Source organism: Lepidothrix coronata, unplaced genomic scaffold (assembly GCF_001604755.1).
Source record: "Lepidothrix coronata isolate B3197 unplaced genomic scaffold, Lepidothrix_coronata-1.0 Scaffold238, whole genome shotgun sequence".
In the NCBI taxonomy this organism is placed as follows: domain Eukaryota; kingdom Metazoa; phylum Chordata; class Aves; order Passeriformes; family Pipridae; genus Lepidothrix; species Lepidothrix coronata.
The window spans coordinates 280917-300626 of record NW_016690418.1 but is presented as its reverse complement, the minus strand read 5'-3'; the positions used below and the strand labels follow the sequence as shown (position 1 = coordinate 300626).

Below are 19710 nucleotides of genomic sequence, written 5' to 3'. Positions count from 1 at the left end.
AGGTCTTTATTTCCAGATAGAAATTTTCAGCACACGTGTGTGTGCTCAATATGTGTGTGTGGATAGTCTGAGCAACCATCAGAAAGCACAGGTAGAAAGAAGGCTGCCACAGCCACCAGCTACCAGGATCTGCAGGTTTTAAGGGATCTCAATATTAACATGCCTATATTCTGCATCAGATATTTGCTATCCAAATGGATGGAAAGTATCCTATCTGAAAATAGGATTATTCTTCTTTAAATTTAAAGCCTGCTTTGTGCTTATGTGGCTTATATCACTTCATGACATGGTGTGTTATGTCAAACCTAAGATTATTTTTGGAGATTTCTGAGACAGAATCTACTTCATTTTGCCTGTCATCAGTCTAAAGCGTGTGCCAAAAGACCCCTTTTTTTTTTGAGGCAGTGATTCACAAGTACCATCTGAACTAAAGGACAGCTTCAAAGCAAAAACACAGATTTTGGATCAAATTCTTCAAACATCTCCTAAAGTGGTTACTCCCATCATGGTTTAATATTTTTCTCTGTAGAGGATTTATATCCCCACAGTGGGCTAATTTTTTTTAAAAAAAATGCTTATACACTTAAGATTGCAAGCAGGAATGTGGCCTCAAAAGGTGCCCTGATCTGTGGTGTAAAGAAAACCAAGCACCAACCTCAGCTGCAGAGTGTAGGTTAGTTCTGGCTGCATGTGAACATGCAGATGCAAATTAAACATGAGCCAAGGAAAAGGCTGTTCTAGAAGTGGCACTTGATAGCCCAGAGCTGGAGCTGCAGAAGCGTATATAAACCTGCCTGCCAGGCAAGCCTTCCTGCTTCTCCCAGCTTGGTTTTGTTTGAAAAGGAAATTAAAAAGAGAAAATGAAAAAAAAAAGAAAATTGAAAAGGAAATTGAAAAAAGAAAGTTAGAGGGAAAGGAAAAGGGTAAAAGAAGGAAAAGAAAAAGAATGAGTAGGCGAAAGAAAGAAGAAAAAATAAGAGAAAAGAAGACATGGAAAAGGAAAAAGAAAAGGGAAAGGAAAGGGAAAATGATAATAGGAGAAGGAAAAGAAAAAAAGAGAAAGAAGAAAAGGAAGAAAAAAAAGAAGAAAAAAAGAAGAAACAGAAAAGGAAAAAGAAAAGGGAAAGGGAGAAGGGAAAGGCAAAATGGAAAGGGAGAGGGAAAAGGTCAAGAAAAAGGAAAAATGGAAAAATAAAAATAAAAGAAAAAGAAAAAAAAGAAATAAAAGGAAAAAGGAAAAGGAGAAGAAAATGGAAACAAAACAGAAAAAAAAATTAAAAAGAAAAGGAGAAAAAGAAAGAAACTGCAGCTTATGCACTCACTCTATTTGCCCTCCTTGTGGGTAGGCACCCTGTGCATGTACAAGGGCAATTTCCTCCCTGTCCCTCTTTCACTATCACCTGTAGGAGTGTAGAGATAAGTTATATACTGCAAATTGGGTTGAGTGTCAGTTCTGGTCACTTCACTCTTTCTCTGTATGTGCAGCCCTTTCCCTTTATGGGGAAAGTTATGTTATAAGTGCCAGCTTGGAAAATATTTCCGTTGCTCACCAGGGCTCTCCTGATAACAAGCTCCCAACCAGAGGTTTCATATGTGCTTACACAGAACAGTTCTCAGTCACATTTTGGGGTCCTAAAACCTTTGTGAGTCCCACCTTTCTGTTTGCCTCAGATATTCTGTTTCATAGGAGTGATTAACACATGGTTTGATTTTCTGACCATCTAAGCACACCTTGGTGAAGAATTTCTGTGCCTGGATTGGGAATTTTATTTTGTTCCTGGTGCCACACTATCACTCAAAAGTGTTTCACAGTGAAGGAGTCAGACCATGAGCTGTTGGTGGATTCAATGGTGCTCCTGATCTCAATGAGATTATCTGTGTGATGTACTAACACCCCAGGCAATTAAAGCAGTAGTGCTGGGGCCAAAATGTAACAACAGTCACCTGAGTTAACAGGCTGATGAATCTTATGTAGAAGGGAGTCAAAGGCAGCAGTTTGACTCTCCAGGAAGCAAGAAAAATTGTATTTTATTTTAAAATTGTGGGCAATTAAAATTCAATACCTGTCCCATAAGCAGGAGGCAGCAGATTGCAGAAATATTTCTGCATCTGAAGAAACATCCTTAAAAGTTGTATTCAAGGAAATTCTGGTGCAGTGAGTTTCTTTGTTCAATGAGTTCTTGTTGCCTCGGGGCCACACACTCCCTGATACCCATTTAGGAGGAGGATGTGCAGCACTACTCAGTGTTTCCATTCCCACACTATTTCTTACTTTACTTGACTTCCCTTTTAGCTGTTATCTGGTGCAGCTGGTGGAGTACAGCTGCTAAGGATGCTTTTCCGCAGCCACATTACCCAGTTTTCCAGCACTACTTTTTCACAATTTGTGTCCCTCAAGAGACATTATAAATCCTATTAACTCTGAACTCTGGCCCAGCCTTGGTAAGAACACAAGACTACCCTCACATTGAGACATCAATACTTTCCCAAAGTATTTCAGTTTGCAATTGCACTTTCCGTGGCAGACACAGATCCTCTCAAAACAGAGACACTGAGCAGCCGGACCTGTGACAAGTGATGCCCTTCAGGGAAGGGGAGCTTGGACCCCCCCAATCTGGGCCTGATTTGAACCTGTATCTTAACTTTTTTTCTGAAATTCTGTGAAATTCAGTGAGCACTCTGTAGATAGTGCTATTGTTTTTATTCTGGCTGTATTGCTGTATTTTTTTATGTCCTTTAGAAACACAGCATTTTCCTTTTCCAAACCAGTATTTCTGCTATTTTAGTAAACTGTGAGGATGTTTTATGGATCGTGACTTGATTCTGTTCCTGTCTACTTTGTGGAACTTTTAGAACTTTTATTTTCTTGTTTCTTTCTCCATATCAAACCATTGCTAGAACATTTCTGGAAAAAAAAGAGCAGCTGTAACACCTTTCTTACAGATTAGTGCTCTTAGGTGGTAAAGGCACAGAAAAAACAGAGCCTTTATTACTTAATTTTCCATCTACCAAGATTCTCATCCAAAAGTTTTTTCTCAGTGCTAGGTCTGAAGGCTAAGGCTATGCACTTTCTTCTAGCTCAGTTGCTTGAAGCATTTAGGATGAACAGAAGTACTACATAAAGTTAGTACCTACTCTGAATACTGCAGCTGTAGTAGTCTAGTACACTTCAAGTAGTGTTTAGATAGTGTACTAGGTCTTCAAATATCCATGTGATGAGGACCAGAGAACGACTCAGTTGTTATTTCTTTACGCCAAGATATTATCATGCTGGTTCAGATCCAACGTGCCACCACACAGAGAGGTGTGGTGCTACTGTTATTTGGGAAGGTAGCAACTTTCAGATAGTAGGAAGGTGTATGGAGAGAGGAAGACAGCCCAGCACCGTGGGTGCTGACTTTCAACATCCCTTTCTCTTGTTCTTGGAGGTTCTCCTTTTCCCTCCCTTCCTGGTCTTCTCTTTCCACTTTCCCCCCACTCATTTCTTCCATTTTTGCACCTCTGAAATTGTGTAACTGGGGCATTATAAGCTGCCTCTCCTCCTGTTATTACTTTCCCCAAGTGGAAGCTTCGCTCACAAGCATGGTGAAACATTTTTCCCCTCGAACCCAGAGTGCCAATTCTCACTTTGTCAAGAGCTCCAGATAACCCTCACGAGAAGTTCCTCTCCCCTGCCTCCTGCAAACACTCCAGGTTACAGAGATCTTGTCACAGTCACTAAAGTGCTCCTTCTCTATCTTTTCCCCAACCCTTTTCTGCCCAGTGCTGTTGCTCAGATTTCTCAGTTTCTCTTTCACCATTCTCTCCTGCTCGATTTTCTCCATGAGTCTCACTTATACTAACCCAGATACAAACTTTCAAGTTGGCTTGCTTCTTCCTTCTGCCCTTCCTTTTGGAAAAGACCTTAAGATCATCAAATCCAACCTTCAGCCCAGCACTGCCAAGCCCACCACTAGACCATATCCCCAAGTGCCACATCTACACATCTTTTAAATCCCTCCAGGGATGGGGACTTCACCACTTCTCTGGGCAGCCTGTGTCAATGCTTTTTCCCTTTAAAAGATTCCCTTAACCACAGATGAAATTTAAATTACACATGTCCTAACAGTAAGTATAAAAGGAATAAACTGAAACTTATGTCTTTCTCTGTTTACAAGTGTTTGATTTCATCCTCTGAAAACCAACAATCAGGGTAAAGCTACAGATAGTTACTGGAGCCTCAGTGATTAATCCGTCATCAGTTACAAATATAAATGACTGTTTTTCAGATTGAAGTGAGTCAGATGACATTTCCTTCAAGCATCCGATGGCTTCTCCAGCTTCCCCTAAACATTAATGCTCTGAGCACTTTCAGCCCATGGCAGGTAACAGCCCAAAAAAACCCCACTTTTAAACTTGTTAATGCTTGTGCAATCAAGGACAAGTCATAGTTTTGGCATAAAACTGTCTTGTAAGTGCTATTTGAAAGCCTCAGCTTCAAAGCACGGTGCTGGACCTTCCATGTACATCAAAGTTCTTGATAAAAGTTCTCACTGTGTAGATTACTGCAGATTTGTATCCAATAATTTATTGTGGGAGCATTAAACCATTCATATCACAAACACCTGTGCAAGCCAGTTGGCCTAGTCAATTCTTGTTTAACATTTAATTATGAATATAATTAGCATGAGTTAAGAGACAGGCCAGGCATCTGCAATAAAATTTCTGCTATGCTAAAAAAATTATAACTATAATAACAAAAAAGACTAAGCTGGGGGAGAATATGTCCCTCCTACGCAAACTTTTCATGACAGCAAAATCCAAGTGCAGATTCCTTTAAAACTTCTTCCTTTCCTTTGATGATAATTGGAAAGCCTCCACCATATTTATAAGAGCAAATTAAACAGTTTTTCTGTCCCTTTAATATTAAGGCAATTTTCATCACTGGTATAACCCTTTCAGTGAGATTCCTCAGAGTTTCCTCTTTTCCTCAAAATGTAAATGTTGTCCATTAAATATAATTTAAATATTTGTCCATTTGACAGTGTCACTGGAACACTGTGTTAGGTAAAGTTCACAAAGGGGAAAATCCAATCAAAGTGTTATTTCGGTGCACATCTAAGAGTTTTGTGAAGTGTTCTTTTTTAGTCCAACAGAATTGTGTGCTATCAGAAAAAAAAAGATTAGTAAATATCACATTGTATCTTGTTTTAAAGGCAGAGGCTCATGTTTAGAAATATAAAAACTAAAGTCAATCTAGAACCAGGCTCCCTATGAACAGGTGTTACCTGAGCATTCTTCACAGAGAAAAGCCCTGAAGAGGAGCTAAACCTTCAGGTGTAGATTTTGTTTTCAATTTCTTTACAACAACTTAATTAAAACTTTCCAAGAAAAAAAAAAAAAGGAAGAAATGTCTTACCTACTAATTCTTTTCCAATGCCCTTTATTTCTTAACATTTCTTAATTTCTTTAGTTGGGCTAGTTTCCACCTCAAAACAAAAAATCTGTTCAAAGACATGACCTCCAATTTTATTTTTTTTCCCCTAAAACACTTGTTTACAGACCTGAAAAGATCTATTTAAAAATGCTGTTGAGCAGAAACAGTTTGCAACTGTGAAGAAAAGGTCACTGAAAAAGAACTAGGAGGTTACCAGGACATATTGTTCCTTGACACCTCCTGAGAACAAAGAGCCTGGAATGAACCTCTTTAGTTACCAGATTGCTTCTATTGCAAATACAACAGCCTCCATTTACATCTTCAGTGGAGATATTCTTTCTTACTGGCTCAAATTTAAGTGAAGATTGTGCTAGGATATGGTGGTTATAATGGTTGGGAATGTTACAGCTTAAATATATTTGCATAATTTTTACTGTTTTATTTACTTATTGGTTTCATTCGGGATGATCATATACACTTTTAATCTGTATTTCATTAACACCTACATTAAAAGTCTTCTCTTTCAGTGTCTCTGTCTCCTATATCATCTTAGCATCTCTTCTAAAATGTGAGGGTTTTTCCCTCTTCCATATATCAGTTAATCCTTCTTGAATAAGAATTTCACACAACTTTCCAGATAAGATTTCAAAAATATTTCAAAAGTGAATTTAACACTACTCATACTCCACTGAAAATATCTAGTATCACTTTATGATTGAGCTGTTATTTTTATTTAATGTTATTGTGCTTGGGAGAGTATATATACCACACAAATTCATGTATTTACATGGATGGATATGCTTGAGATTAAGCTACCCATAAAATCATTCCTTTTTTTTTTTAATCTTTTAAAAAGTTGTACCTCGACTTTTAACTACTTCTTGTTTCTACACAAGTTTTTTTTGTTTGTTCATGTTATTTTATTGATCTCTGCTGTCTTCTGATATTTATTTGGACAAAAATGTATTAATTATGCGAAATATATTGTGGTGACCTTGGATTTGTTTATAAATCACCATGTTCACATGAAATTGAGGCTTTCTGATGCCATGCCAAGCCCCAAAACTTCCTTGGACAAGTACATGGAGGAGAGGAAAACAATTTCAATAGGAGGCTCGCCAACTGTGAATCTGAAGGCAGTTTGATTAGGACTCGAAGCCCACAGATTGAGATTATGACAGAAATTTGCATAATGCCAGAGACTGATAAGATTTGGTTTCTCAGGAACCTATTACGTGATGATGTTAAGAGACTGTCATGGATTTCTTACAGTGCAATATGCTGACTTGTCTTTCCAAGACGAGTTGGCCTTGAGCCTTGTTCTTTGTAAGCCTCGAGTGAGGTTTCTTTAGATGCCTTTTGAAAATCTCTTTAGACATCTTTTGTAACTTTCCACCAAGATGATACAAGGATGTTATGACTGTCAGAATAAATGAATGTATTTACTTCCTTTCTGCTTCCCAGCTACTATTTTCATAACACTGTATAGTAGTTCAGAGCAGGTCCTTGTTGCACTATTTTTTCAACCAGTGTAGCTCTGTTCTTTGGTCATGATTATGTATTGATGACTTGATTTGTTTGTTGCCTCCTGACACAGGTTTTTGGTTTTTTTCCTGATTTTTGTGCAGACAGCTTCTGTGCAAACTCCTCAAAATTTACATTATGCAGTGCAAAAAATTTGCTATGGTCTGCTGAAGACCGAAGCGTGATTATTGCCCAGATAGATGTGAGTTTCTGCAACATGTTCTCTCGAGCCACACAGACAGCAGGTCCTTGGGGCACCTTTCTGAAGCAGGACTAGAGCCAAAGCCCAGAAAAAAACCCCTTTATTGATGCCAGCCATGCTGGAGATGAAGACAACTGACCAACATGCAGAGGACTGACAACAAATGATAGCTTTTGTGGGTCTAAAAAAAGTCTATTATTCCCACGGGAGATGAATTTATTGCTTTGCTATGTTACCATCATAGATTTTGTCAGACAAGACCAGTAAAGACCAGTGTCACGGACAAGCAAAACTGTAATGAATTTTTTATCTAACAAATTTCCTACCCAAAAAAGTTACAGAACTCTATCGTGTGTAAGATGCTAAATAACCATCTTCAGTTTCCATACAGTAGGGTAACACATAACATTGTAGGATTGATAGGAATGACATTGAGAATTCTGCTTAGCATGCACCAGGAGACCCTAATTGATATATCGAAAGGATATGTGTGAAATAATTTGAAAAAAGTGTTAATGGTCTATCAGAGAAATCAAAGAAAAAAAAATCCAGATCTTGAAAAACAAAAATTAAATGAGTACTAATGTGGACCTTAGATGGTGTCTAGGCACTTAAATTCCAAAAAAACTTATTCAGTTGCCATCTATCCCTGAAGGTGTATAAGTTAATTAGATGTTGTGATTGTGCCCTTCGAAGAACTTTAGGTGCCTATGGCTCTACTTGTCCCCATGCAGAGAAATGCTTCCTTTCCTTTTCCAGCCAGAGCTGCAAAGCCTGAGATGGGGGATTACTTTGCCTAAGTGTCTGGGGAAATTGATCCGGGGGGAATTGCCAGCACTGAAGCCACACATGCTAATGAGATCTGGTGCCCTAAAAAACATAGAATCATAGAGTGGTTTGGGTTGGAAGTGACCTCGAAGATCATCCAGTTCCACCCTCTGCACTGACAGGGACACCTTCCACTATCCCAAGTTGCTCCAAGCCTCGTCCAACCTGGCTTTGGACACTTCCAGGGATGGGGCAGCCACAGCTTCTCTGGGCAAGCAGTGCTAGGGCCTCACTACTCTCATAGGCATGAATTTCTTCCTAATGTCTAATCTAAACCTGCTCTCTCTCATTTCGAAGCCATTCCCCCTTGCCCTGTCACTACATGCTCTTGTAAAGTCTCTCTCCATCTTTCTTGTAGGCTCCCTTCACCTTTCTCCAGAGACCTGGTGGCAGATGTGGATCCCACATTTTCTGTTCCTCACACGGAGACCTGAGACATATCAGGTTGTGGATTCCACTTGAAAGCCTGTAAGTCAGATTTTCAACACTACTATTTTCATTAATCTCATTCCTCCGTTCATCTGCCTCAAGTGGGAAACCCACAGCAGTAACAGATACATTCATTGAGAAAACTGTCTGCAGGAGAATCATAATTCTGGCAGAAGGATTTCTATTTAGAGTATATATATACATATATATATATATATAAATACACACATCTTCCTCTATGTGTGCATTTTAAACAATAAATCTCCTATTTATCTACAGTACTTACGTGACACCTTTTAAATTCATACTAGAGATAAAGAACTGAAACGGAGGCATAATCACTAGACCTCATTGAAAAAAATCTTTCCAACGTAGTAATCTTTCCAACCTGTTGCTGAGAAAATCAAAGACCTGAACTCAAGCCTTCCAAACCAGAGACAGATGTTGCAGCTTTGGGAACTGGGTGGAATTTTCCTTTGTGGAATATCAGTGGGGTTTTTTCGTAACTGCAGTTGGACAGATGCACTGTCTATACAGTTCTCTCCAGCTGAAAAGATCTGGAAGGACTAGTGGATATTTAAATATTTCCTGTTCTGCGGATATCAGGCATCACTGCACAGAAAACTAGTAGTCGAATATCTTTTTTTTTCCATGCCTTCTGCCTGAGACTTTTCAAGAAAACTGCTTCAATTAAGACTTACAGTCAACTAACACATTTACCTACTAATATTTTTTAACAGATTTTGGGGGTAGACGTTTATCATTTCAGTGGCTAAAGTACTGGAATAAGTTTGTATGGCCATGCTGGTTGAATTCTGTAAATAAGGTGATTAAGTCTTTCAGTTATTGGCAGTTCTACCACCTTACTCACATGAAGCACAATTTTACTTGCAGACAATCTGTTGAACCACGTCTGTTGATCTTCCAGAAAATCAATAGAACTATTTGCGGTACTGAGTAATTTAAGTGTGGCTGAACCTGACTTCATAGCAGCATTTGGGCACACTTTAGAAGTGCATATTTCATCCAAAATACCACAAAATGACTTGCCAGTAATACTAGACAAAGTCCTTGAAAAAAAAACCAAACTGCTTTCCAAACCCTAAGAAACAAAATTAGTATTAGGTCAGAGGTCTTTTGGCCTTCCATTTATCGTTTATAAGTTCTCTGATATAAGCTGTGTGGACAGTAATTATCCAGCTTCAGCCTGGCAAGCAGAATTCTGAGATTCTATAATGCCCTGAATTATCTTCTGATACTCTGGTCATATCTGAAGTGTTCTAATAGTATGGCCATATCTAAAGTTATTTATAGGGGAAATTGAAGGTGGAGAGCAAGTGCTTTGCCTAACACACAGTACTGTAAAATTTTATTCCCAAGCACATAATAGAGATGTAAATTAAAATGGCAGCATCCAGGAAAATTAATACTAAGCTTCCTATGGACTTTTTCCACATAAGCTTTAAAATAACATAAGCATAAGGAGTCCATGGCACCTCCTGGATACTCATTCCTCCTGAAACATCTAGCTAAATTACTAAATTCTCAAGAACTGTTATTGGCAACTTGTTACTACCTACTACAAGTAGGTTTTTGGACTACTTAATCTTACTTAACAAATGCAAGGCTGTGACTAAGGGGTCTTCAGTGCTGGACCAAGGATATAATCACCACAGCAGTGTGGAATCAGGTTGGTTATTTCTGGCATTCTTAAGCATTCCTTTTAACTGTAATGCACACCTGTGTCTTGCATGTTAATAATTCTAATTTTTGAAAAACAGACACTACAGCCCCTTTTTCTCAACAACCTGAAGAAGAAGAAGGGAAACTTTCTAGCAGCTCAGTACTGACCAGGCAAATTAATTAGCACAAGTAGCCAAAGAATCATCTGCAATGGAGATGATATTGAAGAAAAGAGTTTTTTTTACTTTGCCTCAGGACTATTAACATACAAAAAAGCTCCTAAAACACTGAAAACACCTAATTCTTGCTTATAGACATTTTTTAAGTGGAGTTGATAGGAATACAGATTTGCAGATACTATGGCAGTAAAGGCCAAATAAAGAGAAGATTGATTGGAAATCGTAGATTACTTTAGACAGTTGGATTAGGTAGAAATCACCCTGATGTGCAGTAAAGCAAGCAACAAGAATTAGGGGTTTGAAATAGTGCGAAGCACGTCTTAGAGTGCTAGCATTTCTTCTGAGGAAAAAACTGTCTTAAAATCCCTCTATAAATGACTGTTCATTAGCCTATCAATGTGTATAATGGCTCTCAAAATCATAATAAGAATTAATAATAGTTCAAATAGCAGAAAGGGACATTAATTTCTCACTCATGAATATTAATGCTTTAGTAGACAGACTCTTTCCGACATGATTTCAAACTCTTAATTCGCAAATCCACGACCACCAAGTAAAAATACCCGGTATTTTTACTATCAAAAACCTCCCCGTGGGGCCACCAAAAGATTTCAAATCACTCTGACTTGGATAGCAGAGAGGATGAGAGTAGAAGACAGCACCAGGAATGAGATCATGGTGTCCTGATAACGTTCTTCGGAGTATAATAGTGTTTGCTCAGGCAAAGGATGTGCCAGTGGGCAGTAAAAGCAGGGGTAAGGGGGAGGAAGACTCTACTTAGCCCCAGAAGACCAGTATGATGTTGGATTATCAAGAAGAGAAGGTGATAATGTCAGAGGATGGGTGTTGAACACCTGACTGTAGAATTAGGTGCACAAGAAGAGATGTGGATGACACACCAGCTGTGCTCCATGAACTGGCTTCATCCACTGGGGACACCACACCTCCTTCTTTCCAAGAAGGCAGAGCAGGTGGATGGAAAACCAACTGAGGGACATGTTCAGGAGCTGGTGCTTCAATGAGCAACTTGTCCCAATGCATCAAAAAAGCTGAAGCTGAACACTAAGAAACTCTTTATTGGTTTTTCCTCTCTTAGCACTGCAGACACTGTGCAGCAGGAACTTAAATTTGAGAGATGATATTCCCCACCTGACTTCCTTTGAAAGGAGAAGAAAGTGAGCTGCCAGGAGTAAACTTTCAGGGAATGCATTCTTTTTGCACCATGCATTTAAACTGCACTGCACCTCCGAATAACCGAGCAGGGAAGGATCTTGTGAGATGCATTTAACCTCATTATATCTGATGCTGGGTCTTGAAAAGCTTTGGTTGAACTAAAGGCTCTTATGAATACAAAATCAAAGTGAGCTGTGCATTAAGGGTTCTGTATTCCCCGACAGCTGCGCATGTGCACACCCAGCTCTCATTAACAGCAATGGCAAATACGTGTGCCCATCACTCAGAAATCAGACCTCTGAGTACTTTCTTGGGTTTGCTTCTTTTTCCTAGACAGTTTTCTCTATTGGATCTTTAATTAATCGCCTACTAGGCTTTTTCCCTTTAAGCTATCCCTCTCCCCCTCTTCCCTTTCCAACGGGACTAAACCCCCAAATCGCTCTGGTTTTTTGTCAAGTTTTTCCAAGCCAACACAGTTTTATAAAATGCACCTGCATATATTAAATACAGAGTGGGTTTGCAGCACACAAACCACAGAGACGAGGAGCAGAATAAATGCCTGGGACTTTGAAAATACTTTTTCTGCCTGCCAACTTTTGACAAAGAAAATAATAATCAAGCAAAGGTAGATATGAAAATGAGAACATGAATGTTTTTGCATTCTTTTTGTGATCACTGCAAGGCAAGAGTCTGCAACCTTGTGGAACAAAACACACGCATTTCATTCTGATTAACATAAAGACAGCCCCTTCTAACATGATTCACAATTATTAGTCTCTCTCTTGTGTTTGGGGATATATGGATTATCAGCCTAGCATATTTTGAATACATACACATTTTAATTCCTTTCCTAAACCATTTTAGGCACTACAGTTAAATCACATAGACAAAATTTATAGATCAATAATTTGATTTTTTTTCTTCTTTCCAGTTAAATACCTAAACGCTGTAGGAGAAAAAAGCCAGTCAAAAACAATAAAAAGGCAGGATCACGGATAATGGAAGGTAAGTCAGATTTGAGATGCCTCTGTTCTTCTATTTTTAAGTTTATTATTATTTTTATATAACAGGCTATTTCACGAGCTCCTGCTGTATCTGATGTACTTACTTATCGCCTCCACAAACTGTTCAAAGAAGCAGTATGGGAACAGCGGCTCAGGCAGCTCTCTGAAAAACATCTTGAGTGCTCCGGTGACAACGTGGATGTCCTCCCACTGGCTGTCGTCCAAATTCAGCTTCTCTTCTGGGAAAACACGAGGAGAAATGGAACAACTGGTTTTAATGAAACAATTACAAGACACTAATTATTATGTTAATGTTTGCCTACTATCATCAGCAACCGTTAACAGCCTTCTGCACCTAGAGGTTTGGTGCTGTGCATGTTTTTTTTTTTTCCTTCTTTTTTTTTTTTTTTTTTGTAGGAAGAGAACATTTTCAATGGAATACCATCTGTAGGAATGCAGCTAACAAAAAAACAAGAGACACAAAGAGACAGCACCATTGACACAGTATGTCAGATACATTTATTCCCATAATGCATCAGTATGAAAATTAGCATCACAGCTCAACATGATTCAAAGCTATTTGGTTTTGAGGCCGAGGGGCTAAGAGTTGCCAACGATGGACGGCTCAAGGGACCGGCCTAAAGGCCTTGCTGAGCCAACAGGAGACATATGCTAAACATGGCAATAGAAAATGAGTTATTGCTTTACATGTGTTAGCCTTGCTATGTACAAGGGAATAATGGGTAACGCTTTTCTCCTCTCTCCTTTTTTTTTTTTTTTTTTCCTTGCCTGAATGTAATGTCAGCAAGGAATAGAGGACTGTGAGAGAAAGGATATTAATTCCTTCTTACTGCTTCAAAAATATTTTGTTTGGTTTTCATCTCTGGGAGGAAGATTTGCCCAGCAACAATATTAGACAGACCCCTGTTGGCCTACCTAGGCTATGCAAAGCTGTCAAAAATGATAACACACTAAAGACAAACCACAAGTGCCTCCAAAACTGTTTTGCAAACAAAAAAAAAATGTTTTCTTTTGAAGCTTGACTGAGCTAAGGAATTTAAATATAAAAGAAACTAAATGCTAAAATAGAGTTTCTAATAAAAATAAAACAAGATTGGGTGATTATTTTATTTTTCTTTGGGTTTGTCTTTTTTTTTTTTCTTTTTAATTCTAGGAGTGTGATACTGTTAGAACATAACAAACAATGAGATCATAATCCCTATAAAACTCGAGGAAAGTGCAAATCCTTATTAGTCCAAATTAAAATGACACACACTTACTCCAAGTTTTGTTACTCCAAAAATGGAGTTTTCTTTTTTTTCCCAAGTGCTATGATTCTCTCTTCTAGAAATTTTCAGTCTCAATGCAAATTGGGGGCCAACCATGAAAACTGCTGAACAATTTTAATTTGAAGCAACATAGTCCTGAAATGTTTTACTAAATGTCACTGAAATTTCATGTTTAGCAGTTCAGCTGGTTTCAAGAGCAGCCTCTTTACTGAACTGTTGTTAAACAAAATGCTAAAATTGTAGGAGACACATGGACACCCACAATTCCGGATTCCAGTACTTTAATGCAATGGTTTTCTCACCATGGAGTTTACTTTTGGGCAGAAAATCTTATTCAAAATGGAGTCATCTTTCAACTTCTATTTAATAAGTGTTATAAAATGCTTTCAAAATTTCTGGATTCAGGAAATGTATACAAATAAAGGAATGGACCCAATTCCTTAACTTGGAGAAATGTGAGACAAAGCTGGAACAAAGGCAGACTTGTGCATTTCATTTAGATGTCTTGTTTGCTTCTTTGGTTTCAAGCCTCTTTTTTTTTTTTCCCCTTTCTTTCTTTTTTTCCCATTCAATTACCTCAATCATAAAAGTAATGATTTGATCTCAAATGAGTTACCAGAGGGGATCTTCTTTAGACTCTGAGATCATATTTGATTGATCGTATTTCAACAATTAGCCTTTTATTTTGCCACACACTATTGAACTAGATCGACAGCATCTTAGCAGGCCAGCTTTAAACAGTCAACTGTTAACAATAGCATCAAAAAGAGAGACCTGATGGGGTTTACTGTCACTTTAAAGAACAGGGTGGGTTTTCACATTGTTGAAATCTGTCAGATATTTTGAAATGTCCCTCTCACTATGGTGCCACACCCCCTGCGTGCCCTTATAATAAAATTGGTTTTACTCCTGATTAAATCATTTTCTCCCTACCCACTACCATACTTCTCATAATGGACCTGTGTGCTCTACAGCTGGTGTTCTTCCCATGGTACCAATTCTTACTTTATCTTTTAAGCACTTTGCTGCTAAGATCTCATGCAGAGTGCTTATGTTTTGTTAAGAGCTTCATTCTTAGAGAAATAGCTTAACACATGTTCTAAAAATGTTGTACAACTTATTGCTTAAAACACATTTAGAAAATGTATAAGTACTGTAGCTTTGGCACAGAACTTTAAGTAGAAACCTTAAAAAAAAAAAAAGAAACACAACTTGTTTTTGCCATGCATTTGTCTTAAATGTCTAAAGTGGAATGCTTGACTTCTAAGGCTTTATAGGGACTTATCTTACCAGATTTTTGCACCATTTCCAGCTCTTCAAGGAAACGTGTTAGGAATGTATCATCGTGAAAGCAAAGGGTGTCAATTTTCCCTCTAGCAATAAGAGAGTTTTTAAAAATGTTTGCTAGAAGGAACAAATGCCAAGTAAAAAAAAAAAAAAAAAAAAAAAAAAATAGGAGTCCATTCAATGTAAGACTCTCTGTTGGTTCCCACTGGTTGGAATCTCTCACATACCATGGCAATAGGGCCATAAACAAACACACACACACACACATTTCAGGCTGGGCTTAAGGGGAGGACCTGACTTTTTGGCTTTACTCAGACATATTTCTTATTGGGGTGTTTTGCTTATATAAAGATTAAGTCCCAAATCTGGTATTTAAACTTGACAGTCAAGGACTGCTTTCAGTCAGGAGACACTGTATCTGGGAAGATGCTCAAAATCTCACAGTCCTAAAAATTTGCTTTAACTTGTCAGTAGTATTTGATTAGTTCAACCATCACTGCCAGTTGATATCATATATCTTAGATACAGACACAAATATGCCCAGAAAATCCCATAAAATTTATGCTAATACTCGGGCTGAAAATATAAAGACCACATTAAGGGAAAAAAAATAGTGTGGGCACTTGTCAGGGTTATTATTTTAAAAAAAATTGATATACAATACATTTGTGAAGGGAATATGTGTTTTACTGTGTTTTTATTCTTAGCAAATCAGCCTTTTCAACAATACACAATTTTAATGGGACTCGCAATGTCTGCAGTAGAACTAAACAGGAGTTCAGCTTTGGTTTAAATGTACCATCCTGGGGTTATCCTTGCTCAAAAAGAAAGAAAGTAATCTATGGAAAGATCAGCTAAAGAGAGAGAAAAAAAAAAAAAGAAAATAAGAAAATCATCCAAAGCTGTACAGAGATCTCAGTTTTAAAGAAAATGGATGTGGTTCCTCTAACCACATGCCCTGCCTGGTATGTAGACTAATCTCTAGGAGCAAAATGCAGTCTTTTCAGAGCACTGCTGGTTCAGTTGTCTTTTCAGATAATTCATAGCTTGTATTTTCCCAGCTCTACACCATCTCTTGCCCATGGTGCCACTACATACCAGAGCATCACCTTTCAGAAGTCCTACTCCACTTTGGGTATTACATATTCCTGCAGCTCTTGGATGACCCCAAAAAGCAATTCCTGCAAACCCAACTAGCTATGCCTGCTCTGCTGTGGAGGTTGTGCCCTCAAAAAACTTTCTGAAGACTTTAGTGAGATGTGTCTTGTTGAGTCTCACACTGTGATCCATTTGCTGACATTGCTGCCTTTTCCATCATTTCCCTGCTGCTGGCAGCACATGGCAGCGCTGGGATGACAATGTCCTTCATGAGGAGCACCTGGGTACAACATCTGCCACCTCTGTACTCCCTGAACTTTGGCATTCAGAGTTGGATCAACCCCCAGGCCCAGTGTGGGAAAGTTCAGAGCACTGGAGTTTTCATCCCAATGACCAGTGCACCTGTTGAGTGAGATCTCCCCTGGAGAAAGTCCTGCACAGCACTGTTAACTAATCCATACAATACCCCTCACATCAAAATGGTTGCAGAAGAGCTGGGTGGGCACAAAGCATCCCCAGTTGACTGAAAGCCTGGGAAATTTCCTGGACTCACTCATCCCAATAGGCATTTTACTACTGAGAGATCCAAAACAGAGTTCTGTGGTTAAAAGAGAAAAAGAAAATTCCTCATTCAAATACTAGTAAAAGACAAACTGTCCAGTGTCAATGCCCTTCTTTCTCAAACTTGAAGACACCTCTTTTTATTTTTAATGGTTATATTCATCAAAAATAATTTTCTGTTCATTCAAAAATTTGAATAAATAAAAAATGAAAGGGCAGATTCAGGAGAAATTTCTCCACTTGCATCAGCTGTGAGAGCTGTTCCCATGACTGACAGCAAAAACATTAATTTGTACACTGAGAGGTGTGTGTGTTCAATAGCTGTACCTGCATTTTACGAGGCACAGTTTCTCTGATCAGTAGTGCACAGACACAGCAGCCTTCTTGGGGCAAGCAGCTTCTTTCAAAGTGATCACACAATTCAGAGCAGCACTAGAGCACAGGGATGTCAGGAGGCATGGCAGCAATGGGATACTGTGAGGTGGTGAAGGCTCTTGCTCATCATATGACAAGGAGCTCAAACCTTTGGCAATGCAGCACATGATTTTGAGTTTCCTCCCCTGCAGTGAATCCTGTCCTGCCGTTGCAGTTTATACAGAGCCTCCAAAGTGCATAAAACCCCTGGAACTTTGATCAAACAGTACAGCAAAGAAACATCCACTGTTTGCTCATCCATACTTTGCTCATTAAGCCTGATTTTTTGGAGTTCTTCCTCTTTCCCTTGCTAGTTTTGGAAGCTCCACTGTCCTTCCTGCACTCAACGCATGGTCCCTCACTTCCAAGAGTGTTTAAACAAATCAAAGAAACTGTCAGCTAAGCAAGTCATCAAATTTTGTCTACCATGGATTTCTAAGCAGCTTCTGCTGAATCCATCCAATGCTAGTGCTGATGAATTGTCAAGGATATAGTCAGCAAAAGAAAGCTTGTGTGCATTACTCCTCCTCTGCTGGAGGAACCTGCCATGCCCTTTTAACAGAAAATTTAAACTGTGATGTTACAATGCCTGAGAATGTGTTTTTCGCTGGAGTGCCCATTTCCAAGGAACCCAGGCACAAATTACTGAACAACTTAAGCTAAAATGCAGAATATCTCTATGTGCATCCAGACTGCTGCTTATTCCAGTCCTCTGGAATGACAGTTCTCTGACCTGGGGGCATGCTGGAACAACCAAGTACTGCTAACTTAAATCTCAGTCTGAGCCAGAAACAGAAAAGATTTCTGTACATGGGCACACTGGGTCATATTCATCCTCATATAATTCCACAAAGTCCAGAGAGTAAGAGAGGGATGAACTACCTCATTGTTTCTGTGAAAAAGACTCAGAGCATTTGAGGAGTTCAGGAATGGTACATCATGGAGGCATTTGAGGAGTTCAAAGGTTTAGAAAAGTGGTTGGATGGTGCCGTGGAGTTGCGGAAATTTCTGTGCTATAGGTGCTGTTTGAAACTGGAAGCATAAAAATATGCAGTGGTACTGAAAGGACAATCCTTTTGGTAGCCAGAAACAGGTATCATCAAGAAGATACTCATGTGTTATTCACTGCTAATACCTGCTACAGCTTAGATGGCAGAGATATTAGTTTTGACTTAGCATATTCTATCATTGTGATCTGAAGAAATAATTACTGTAATTGGATTATAATTATAAGTACTTTCAAAATTCATTAAATTTAGCTGAATCAACTATTCCGTATGGGAAAAGGAATGATTTTAAATATAGAATATATCCCCTCAAAATGCAGCTGAAATCTCCTTAAGAACAAGTAGACCACCTGTTTACAGATCAACATACTTCTGCCAGACTTGCTTGGAGGTGACTTGTAAACAAAGAGTAGGAGCAGGCAGACACAGCCTGAGCAACTGAGACCTGCAGGGCCAGAATACTCCTTCATTTCGGGCCAAAGAAATAGTCAGGTACCCCCAGGGGCTTAAAAAAAGGGACGAGGAAAGGGCACAGGGGAACTCCCACCCAGCTCCTACACTCCCACTGAGGAATTTTTTCAGCCTTGGAGCACCAAGGCTGCCTGAGCACAAGGAAGGGGCTTGGCAGAATTTCTGCAACTCATAGAAGTAAAATGCCTATGCAGAGGGGAAATTACATCTGTCTTACGGTGGTAAGATTCTGTCCTCTGTCTAATTCTCTCTAGTTAGCTGTTGAGCATTAACTTCAACTTTTTCCTCATAGTTAAAGCACACTTTATTTTCTTCTTTCTGTTTATTCTTCACTCTTTATTCTGATCCAGATTAATGACTACAGAACACAAACACTAAACACTTGCCTAGATCATAGACTTACTTTTCAGGACACATTTTACTATTCAAAGGCAAAAGTCCATTCTGAATTCTGCGTTCGACTTGATCTTTCTCTCTTAGTTTTGTATGTTGTGTATACATATGTTAGGAAGGTAAATATCTCCTGACTTCAAATTTGTTATTAACATTTTTTTATTGTGTAATTGCTCTCCAGTAAGCTTCTCTGCAATCTAATTTTAGAGGTTTTCTCTTTTTTTTCCTTCCCCATTTACAGTCATATCTTTTATCAGAATTATGTGTATCAGCATCCACAAATCTACATTTTAAATAAATTGAAGGCTCTCAAGATCTAATACAGAGAGGAATTGGACAATGACTCTCTGTTCCATTTTCATACTTCAAAAATATGTTCATATTCATATCTTTTTAATTGTGCTACTAACTCAGAGTGCTTTAGGATTCTGTCATATAGCTCTTCTGTTCTTCCCTTTCTTGCTGTTTCTAACACTGCTTCTATTTCCATTCTTGTCAAAAGACTTTTCATAGTCCAAAAATCTGTACACAGTGTTTTGTAATATTTGGCAGACTTATCTGAAACCTAATTCACTGCCTTCTTGTGATTCATGGGTCATAAATTATTTCATATGTAATGCACCCCAAAGGGTAAAAAATTCTTTGTATTAAATTTCAACCAGACACTTTAAGGGGGAAAAAAAATAAAAAAGGAAAAGACTATTTTTGAGACTCTCTGCACAGATCTGACCTCAATATATGGTCTAGTGTGT

The 19710-nt window shown here is 38.5% G+C and overlaps 1 protein-coding gene across 1 annotated transcript in view; it reads right to left on the bottom strand.

The window, feature by feature from the left end:
• Positions 1–19710, bottom strand: part of ARHGAP15 (Rho GTPase activating protein 15) — a 331823-nt gene that overhangs the window by 49756 nt on the left and 262357 nt on the right. The window contains exon 12 of the mRNA XM_017834748.1: positions 12543–12677. Within this exon, the coding sequence (XP_017690237.1) occupies positions 12543–12677 (135 nt within the window). The remainder of the gene's footprint in view (positions 1–12542; positions 12678–19710) is intronic.